The 9,242-nt window shown below is 42.1% G+C and overlaps 2 protein-coding genes across 2 annotated transcripts; both read left to right on the top strand.

The window, feature by feature from the left end:
* The first annotated feature begins 221 nt into the window (after nt 1-221).
* On the top strand, nt 222-4,060 carry ERVS71-1 (endogenous retrovirus group S71 member 1, envelope). Its single transcript, XM_017886808.1, has 2 exons — nt 222-1,680; nt 1,788-4,060. The coding sequence occupies exons 1-2, from the start codon at nt 1,632-1,634 to the stop codon at nt 2,450-2,452; spliced, it is 714 nt and encodes a 237-aa protein (XP_017742297.1). The 5' UTR covers nt 222-1,631; the 3' UTR covers nt 2,453-4,060.
* A 1,932-nt stretch (nt 4,061-5,992) lies between these two features.
* Nucleotides 5,993-6,923, top strand: LOC108538622 (vomeronasal type-1 receptor 3-like). Its single transcript, XM_017886809.1, is given in 4 exon segments — nt 5,993-6,087; nt 6,089-6,609; nt 6,612-6,753; nt 6,755-6,923. Coding segments are annotated over 4 exon segments (927 nt in total).
* The last annotated feature ends 2,319 nt before the right edge of the window (nt 6,924-9,242 follow it).

Raw genomic sequence — 9,242 nt, 5'->3', positions numbered from 1 at the left:
TGAGGCGGGCAGATCACGAGGTCAGGAGATTGAGACCATCCTGGCTGACATGGTGAAACCCCATCTCTACTAAAAATACAAAAAATTAGCTGGGCACGGTGGCAGGTGCCTTTAGGCCCAGCTACTCGGGAGGCTGAGGCAGGAGAATGGCATGAACCTGGGAGGCGGAGCTTACAGTGAGCCGAGATCGCATCACTGCACTCCAGCCTAGGCGACAGAGCGAGACTCCATCTCAAACAAACAAACAAAAAACAACAACAAAAAAAATCATTTACACTGACAGCAGATATGCATTTGCTACTGTGTATGTGCATGGAGCCACCTATCAAGAGTCCGGGCTACTCACCTCAGCAGGAAAGACTATCAAAAACAAAGAAATTCTAGCCCTGCTTGAAGCTGTATGGCTCCCTCAGCAGGTGGCTGTAATACACTGCAAAGGACATCAAAGAGAAGACATGGCCATTGCCTGTAAACTTACTGCCAGCAGTCTCCTTTCCACAGCCTGATTTACTTGATCGTCCTGTATACTTGGCAGAGTAGGAGAAACTGGCTTCAGATCTCAGATCAATAAAAATCAAAAAGGTTGGTGGATTCTTCCTTACTCCAGAATCTTCATACTCAAACTCTCTGGGAAACTTTAATCAGTCTTCTGCATTCTACCACCCATTTGGGAGGACCAAAACTGGCCCAGCTCCTCAGGAACAGTTTTAAGATCACCCACCTTCAGAACTTAGTGATCAAGCAGCCCTCTGGTGTATGGCTTGCACTCAGGTAAACGCCAAGCAAGGTCCTAAACCCAGCTCAGGCCACCGCCTCAAAGGAAAACTCACCAGGAGAAAGGTGGGAAATTGACTTTACAGAAATAAAACCACACTGGGCTGGGTACAAATACCTTCTGATACTAGTAGACACTTTCTCCGGATGGACTGAGGCATTTGCGACCAAAAACAAGACTGCCACCATGGTAGTTAGGTTTTTACTCAATGAAATCATCCCTCGACATGGGCTGCCTGCTGCCATAGGGTCTGATAATGGGCCAGCCCTCACCTCATCCATAGCTCAGTCGGTCAGTAAAGCATTAAACATTCAATGGAAGTTCCATTGTGCTTATTGACCCCAGAGCTCTGGGCAGGTAGAATGCATGAACCGCACCCTAAAAAGTACTCTTACAAAATTAATCTTAGAAACCCGTGAAAATTGGGTAAGACTCTTTCCTTTAGCCTTCTTAGAGTAAGATGCACTCCTTACCGGGAGGGTTTTTCACCTTTTGAAATCATGTGTGGGAGGGCGCCGCCTATCTTGCCTAAGCTAAGGGATACTCATGTAGCAGAAATATCACAAGCTAATTTATTACAGTACCTACAGTCTCTCCAACAGATGTGAGATATCATCCAGCCACTCGTCCGGCGAACTCATCCCAATCCAGTTCCTGACCAGATGGGGCCTTGCCACTCATTCCAGATTGGTGACCTGGTGTTTGTTAAAAAGTTCCAGAAAGAAGGACTCACTCCTGCTTGGAAAGGACCTCATACTGTCATCCTCACCACGCTGACGGCTCTGAAGGTGGATAGCATTCCTGCTTCGATTCATCACTCCCGCATCAAAAAGACCAACAAAGCCCAGCAAGAAACATGGGTTCCCAAGCCTGGGCCAGGCCCCTTAAAACATCATTTAAGTCAAGTAAAGCCATTAGATTAATTCCTTTTATTTACCTCTCCTGTCTCTTTCCACTTGATATGCCCTCCGCACCCCTTCATATTCTTTTCTCCTCACTTCTTTCACAACAGGACATGTATTAGCAAACACTACTTGGAAGACAGGAACCTCCAAGGAAGTCTCTTTTGCAGTCAATTTGTGTGCTTTGTTCCCAGAACCTGCCCATACCCACGAAGAACAATGTAAGCTGCCAGTCACAGGAGCAGGAAACGTCGACCTTGTTGCGGGATTTAGACACTCTGTCAACCAGACTGGATGTGGGAGTGCCAAAGGTGCAGAAAAAGGACTCCAAAATGTTGACTTTTACCTCTGTCCTGGAAATCACCCTGACTCTAGTTGTCGATATACTTACCAGTTTTTCTGCCTTGACTGGACATGTGTAACTTTAGCCACTTATTCTGGGGGATTAACCCAGTCTTCAACTCTTTCCATTGCCCGTGCTTCCCATCCTAGACTGTGTACTACAAAATATTGCAATCCTCCTACTATAACCGTTCATAACCCTAATTCAGCTCAATGGTACTACAGCATGTCACAGGAATTAAGGCTTTATATCCTGGGATTTGATGTTGGAACTATGTTCACCATCCAGAAAAAAATCCTGGTCTCATGGAGCCCTCCTAAGCCAATCGGGCCTTTAACTGATCTAGGTGACCCTATGTTCCAAAAACACCCAGATAAGGTCAATTTAACTGTTCCGCTGCCATTCCTAGTTCCTAAACCCCAGCTGCAATGACAACATCTCCAACCCAGCCTGATGTTCATACTAGGTGGGGTACATCACCTCCTTAATCTCACCCAGCCTAAACTAGCTCAAGATTGTTGGCTATGTCTAAAAGCCAAACCCCCTTACTATGTGAGATTAGGAGTAGAAGCCATGCTTAGAAGTGGTCCTCTATTTTGTCGTGCATGACCCCATGCCCTCACACTAGGAGACGTGTCTGGGAATGCTTCTTGTCTAATTAGCACCGGATATAACTTACCTGCTTCTCCCTTTCAGGTTACTTGTAACCAGTCCCTACTTACTTCCTTAAGCACTTCAGTCTCTTACCAGGCACCTAACAATACCTGGTTAGCCTGCACCTCCAGTCTCACTCACTGTATCGATGGGACTGAATCAGGACCTCTCTTGAGCGTGTTAGTTCATGTACTTCCCCAGGCATACATGTACAGTAGACCAGAAGGACAACTCCTCATCTCTCCCCCTGGATTACATCCCAGGTTTCGCTGAGGCGCCCTGCTCCTAGTACCCCTCCTGGACGGCCTTAGCATAGCCAGATCAGCAGCCATCGACATGACTGCCCTAGTTCAGGGAGAAACTAGACTAATGTCCCTGTCTCAACAGGTAGATGCTGATTTAAGCAACCTCCAGTCAGCCATAGATACACTGCATATCCAGGTAGAGTCTCTGGCTGAAGTAGTTCTTCAAACTGCCAAGGCTTAGATCTGCTATTCCTCTCCCAAGGAGGTTTATGCACAGCCCTAGGAGACAGTTGTTGCTTCTATGCCAATCAGTCTGGGGTCATAAAGGATACTCTCCAAAAGGCTGGAGAAAATCTAGATAGACGCCAACAAGAGGGAAAAAATAACATCCCCTGGTATCAAAGCATGTTTAACTGGAAACCATGGCTAACTACTCTGGTCATGAGGTTAGCTAGACCCCTTCTCCTGCTGTTAGGCTTAATCTTCAGGCTGTGTATATTAAACTGGTTTCTTAATTTTATAAAACAGTGCATAGCTTCTGTCAAGCTATGTATCTTAAAACCCAATATGACCTCCTTGTTATAGCTGAGGAATCAACGATTTGATTCCCCCAAAACGCAAGTGGGGAATGTAATACCTAACCTTGTTTTAACATGGATAGACTCTCCCTTAGCTACCTAACCTTGTTTTAATATGAATAGACTCTCCCCTAGATGAGAAAAATGGATGGACTCCATTTGGCTCCTTCATTTGCAAGACATCAAGGACTCCTTACCCACCCCCTTCCTCAAGGAGTTAACTTGTGTAAGCTGAGTCTCAGCCTATCAAAGAGTCCAATTAACTGATAAGGTGCTGAGGCAAACTGGTGTCCACAGTTCCCAGCAATTTACTCAGAGATGGTACCATAAAGCCCTCGCATTTGTCCGGTAGGTAACGCCCAGAGCTCCCTCACCTATCACTTTGTGATGAATTTAAAGCCCCTGCACCTGGAACTGTTTGTTTTCCTGTAACCATTTTTCTTTTTAACTTTGTTTGTTTCTCTTCTATAAAGTTGCTGCAGCTAGAATCCCCCTCCCCACTCTAAACCAAAGTATAAAAAAAAAATCTAGCCCCGTCTTGGGGCTGAGAGAATTTCGAGCGCTAGCTGTCTCTCGGTCACAGGCTAATAAAGGACTCCAGAATTTGTCTCAAAGTGTGACGTTTCTCTCTAACTCACTTGGGTGCAACACTACTCTGGAAGTACCTAATGGAGACTGTGATGAGTGGTGACAGGAAGCATCTGGTCTCTGAGAATGATGAAAAGACCATATTCTTTCATGAAGTCAGGGGAGGAGTGGTCAAGGAAAGGTATCTTGATGACCTTAGGTTTTCATATTAGAACAAAAATCATGGACTTCAGTAGTTTTCAGAAGTAAATTATTTGTTAATATTTACTGTATCTTCAAAAATGTTCTAAAGCCATTCTTAGGCTCAATACTCATCTTAGTAACAATTCAGTGAATATTTTCCCTACCTTGAGTGTTCCTTTTAAATAATAGGCTTATATTTTAATATATATAACAATTCTGACATTAAATAATTTTTCTTTTTTTTTGAGATGGAGTCTTTCTCTGTCACCCAGGCTGGAGTACAGTGGTGAGATCTTGGTTCACTGCAGCCTCCACCTCCTGGGTTCAAGCGATTCTCTTGCCTCCACATCCCAAGTAGCTGGGACCACAGGTGCATGCATCACTATGCCTGGCTAATTTTTGTATTTTTAGTAGAGACGGAGTTTCACCATGTTGGCCAGGTTGGTCTCGAACTCCTGACCTCAAGTGATCTGCCCATCTCAGCCTCCCAAAGTTCTGGGATTACAGGTGAGAGCCACAAAAGCCACGATGCCTGACCTGAAATAATTTCATTTGATATTTTTGTATTCATAAACAAATACTAAATTTCTCTGTAATTAATGACAACCTGGTTCTCCTTTGCAGTGTTTTATCTCCTACTCATATCCCTTGTCCCCTTGCTTAGCAGCAGTCATTTCTGTATCCTTCTTGGTTAAGATGAAAAAGAATCTTCTTTTTTAATTTCAACATGAAATCATTTAAGCATTCAATACATTTCATTTGGTCTTGTATGATTATTCTTTTAGGATTATACTAAATCAGTGCATCTATATTCTACTTGGATTTCTGAATCATTATAGGTGATATTTGCTCATAAAATAAGCAAGTAGATTTAAATGAGAAATTGCCACAATCAAAAATTAAGAAAAAACTACAACCAGGTTTAAAGAAAATGACAAGATATACAACATAAATTGTGTGAAGCATTAGAAAAACATAGCTATGGCCAAAGGTAAGACACACAGTGATTAAACACATTGTCCAATTTTGATTCTGCCTCTTACAAAGAAGTTACTTTAGAAAAGTCGTTAAACTTCCTTGTGTAAGAGCTCCTTACCTGTAATATGGAAATAATAAAGCACTTATACCACAGAATTACTGTAAAAGTTATATGTAAAACACTAATATAGTACTCTTCTCATGGGGATGTACATGTTTTTCTTTTTAGAGCAAAACTCTTATTTAAAAAACAAGGTCTGGTTGGGGATGGTGGCTCATGCCTGTAATCTCAGCACTTTGGGAGTCCGAGGTGGGCAGATCATGAGGTCAGGAGATTGAGACCGTCCTGGCCAACATGGGGAAACCCTGTCTCTACTAAAATACAAAGAAATTTAGCTGGGTCTGGTGGCACATGCCTGTAGTCCCAGCTACTCGGGAGGCTGAGGCAGGGGAATTCCTTGAACCCGGGAGGTGGAGGTTGCAGTGAGCTGAGATCATGCCACCACACTCCAGCCTGGTGACAGAGTGAAACTCGGTCTAAAAAATAAAATAAAATAAAATAAAATAAAATAAAATAAAATAATTATTAAAAATAAAAAAACAGGGTCTAATAAGAGAACATCTAAGTTGGAAACAATGGTAAGTGGACAATAGGGGATTTCATTTGCAAAAGTGAAACAGATTTTGTGTTTCCACACAGGGTTCTCTCACTTTGAATGTAATTATCAGTCACTGAAAAATGACAAATGGCCTCCAGGGATTTGGCAATAGGCACGATCTTCTTATCTCAGATCATAGTCGGATTCCTGGGGAGTTTCTTCTTAACCACTATAGTTTCCTTTTTTCACCAGAGGTATGTTATGGTCCACAGATCTGATTCTCAAGCATCTGACCATAGCCAACTCCTTGGTTATACTCTCTAAAGGAATCCCACAAACAATGGCTGCTTTTGGATTGAAGGATACTGAGAGTGATATTGGATGCAAACTTGTGTTTTATGTTCACACAGTGGGCAGGGCTGTGTGCATTGGCAACGCCTGCCTCCTGAGTATCTTCCAGGTCATCACCATCAGCCCCTGCGAATTCAGGTGGGCACAGCTTAAACTACATGCTCCCGGATACATCAGGTCCTCCAACATCCTGGTCCTGTGCTGGATTCTGAACATGCTGGTAAATATTACTGTTCCTCTACATATGACTGGCAAGTGGAACAGCATAAATAGCACAAAGACAAATGATTATAAATGTTGTTCTGGAGGACGTAGGAGCAGAATTCTACGTTCATTACATATTGTCTTGTTATCATCCCTTCTTGTTTCGTGTGTGGGGCTCATGACCTTGGCCAGTGGCTCCATGGTTTTTATCCACACAGACGCAAGCAGCAGGTCCAGCACATTCAGGGGACCAACCTCTCCCCCCCATCCCCGACTGAGTCGAGAGTCGCCCAAAATATCCTGGTCCTGGTGAACACCTTGTGTTATTTTACTCGCTCTCCTCCATCTTTACATGTCTCTTTTTCCTAATCCCAGTTGGTGGCTGGTGAACACCTCTGCGCTGATGACTGTCTGCTTTCCCACAGTCAGCCCCTTTGTGCTCATGAGCCGCCATCCCAGGATACCCAGGCTGGGCTGTGCCTGCTGTAGGAAGAATACACAGTTTCCTAAGCTGGTCAGATAGTTCTTCGATTTATGTGGATTGTCTTCTTTCTGTACAATGAATGGCCATTTGTTGATTTCTTCCTGCAGAAGGTTAAGCACCACAATTGGCAGACAATTGCAAAGTGTGTGTGAGACTCAGAATCTGTCTTTGCCCTTCAAGGATTTTTCATGTGTCATAAATGATAGTTACAGATGAAATGTTTTGTAAAGTGCTTTCATAATTTTCATTTTGTTAATGTTGCAATGGAGAAGTTTAGAGGCAAATTATTCATTAAATGTGGGCCTCTAATAATTTGGAATAATGCAACTTTAAACCAATTAATAAAAAATGTCATGAAATTAACTGGGCACAGCAGTGTAAGAAAAGTAATGAAATAAAGCTTTAAGTGATGATCAATGAAGAAAGTGAGAAGAAAGTCATAATTCACACCCTTTTTTGTTTTGAATTAATCTTCATTTTTTTCCCATTTTCAAATTGTAGAATTTTATTTTGTCCTTGATGATTATACTTTATTTTAATGAGACTAGTTTTGATTATTTAAAAGAATTCTGTCCTATAATTTTTCTGATGTGTAGATCTTATGTTCATGCTTCTTATATTTTTACGAAGATTTTCTCTCTTTTGGTTGTGAAGGAGCATTCTCTGCTCCTTCACCTGAACGTTCAGCCTTTTAATCCAGAGTAATTGTATAAAATTTGGTATTTATCCCACATATTCTGTTGTTTGTATGTTTTTGTAATTTATACTTAATATTTTGAGTTTAAAATTTTTGCTATTTATATCATTCTACTGTTGTTTCTTCTATTTTTGAATAAAATCTAGATGCATACTTTTCTAAAAGGTAAGAAGGAAAAACAGCAGTTCCACCACCAGGCCTGGGATGGAGTTGGAGGGAAAATAACGTATCAGATCCTTCAGGATGTTAAAGACCAGGTTTTGTCATTTTACCTTAAATTCATTTTTTCTTTAATGAATGCAAGCTTTTTTTATTTTTTAAATTGCAAGTCTAGTCGAATAGACCAAATGTTCCTACTTCTAAAATAAGCTACAAGTCATCTTTTTCTATGAAAATGATGTGACTTGGTGCCACAGCGAAACTTTCTCTAATAGCAGCAGTATCATCAGCCTGTGGCAGCAAAGAAATGCTAATTTCTGGCATCCCATGGGCTCCTATTGAAGCAACTTCATAAAGCATGTGTTATGCCCAGACCGTTTATTCCCCGAAGAAGACCACCAGAGTCCAGAGTCAAAGCCAAGCGGCAAGGATCTTTAATGCAAGTTCGAACTTGGTCCCTCCATTCTACAACATACAAGAGGGCCCCGAATGATGCATGTGCCTGCTTTTATAGCCCGATGCATACAGGATATGTAAGGTTACAGAGGTACAAAGGAATTCTTTTGGTTGCAGCATCACAACTGGTAATTGGTTAATATTTTAAGTTATACAATTAACAGTTTTCTATTTGTTCCTGTGCATTTAGTAAAACTACAAACGGTTGTGACCTTATCGGGGCTCTCTAGGTGGTGTTTCTGAGATGTGTGTGTTGGGGGGATGTGTTTGTGTTGGACTCAGGAATTTGGGACAAAATAGAGGATTGTGTTTGTACTGGGCCCAGGACTAAGATATGTGGCAGACACTGGTAATTAGAGCAGGACGGAGACTTTCACAACGTTTGTCCTTACAATGTCTGGAGTCTATAGATAACCTAATTGGTTAGGTCCGGGGTCGATCTTTAACTAGGCTCAGGGCGCCGCCCGGGCTGTTTGCCTGTGGACTTCATTTCTGCCTTTTAGTTTCTTTCATTTGATCTCTTTCATTCCTCCCTTTCTCAGGTACATCTGGAGCCAATCTTGGGTCTTATAAGTCTGATTCTGTTTCAGCGTTTACAGGTTGGTATTGGGCTCTGAGGACCATGAGCTGTATGGTGTCAAACCTTTCCCTGACAAACCGCAAAATTCTGTTAATAACACAAGGTCCTATGGTAAGCAGAAATAGTAGACTTAGCAGGGGTCCAAGGAAGGGGGCTAACAGGGGAAACATAGAGGAATTTTACCATTGTCATCATGACACTGAGATTACAAACTTTACAAAGTAATACAATATTACAAAGTAAGTGGGGGCAGGATGAGAGCACAGGATGGTGTTAACATTAAAATTGCTAATGAAATTTTGGGCACGCATAGTCATTGATAACATTTTATCAGGAAATAGGGTTTGAGAGCAGACAACCTGACTGACCAAAATTTATTAGGTGGGAATTTCCTCATCCTAATAAGCCTGAGAGCACTACAGGAGGCCGGGGCTTATTTCATCCCTTCGGCTTCAACTGTAAAAGG

Source organism: Rhinopithecus bieti, unplaced genomic scaffold, assembly GCF_001698545.2.
Source record: "Rhinopithecus bieti isolate Rb0 unplaced genomic scaffold, ASM169854v2 scaffold_16624, whole genome shotgun sequence".
NCBI classification, from domain to species: Eukaryota; Metazoa; Chordata; class Mammalia; order Primates; family Cercopithecidae; genus Rhinopithecus; species Rhinopithecus bieti.
Note: the sequence above shows the minus strand (reverse complement) of the source record. Positions and strands in the feature narration are given on the sequence as shown.

Excerpts from the sequence above, each read along its gene's own strand:
- ERVS71-1 (XM_017886808.1), top strand. The coding sequence starts at position 1,632 with ATGGGTTCCCAAGCCTGGGCCAGGCCCCTTAAAACATCATTTAAGTCA. Across the intron at positions 1,681-1,787 it reads TAAAACATCATTTAAGTCAA|GACATGTATTAGCAAACACT; the intron begins GTAAAGCCATTA and ends CTTTCACAACAG.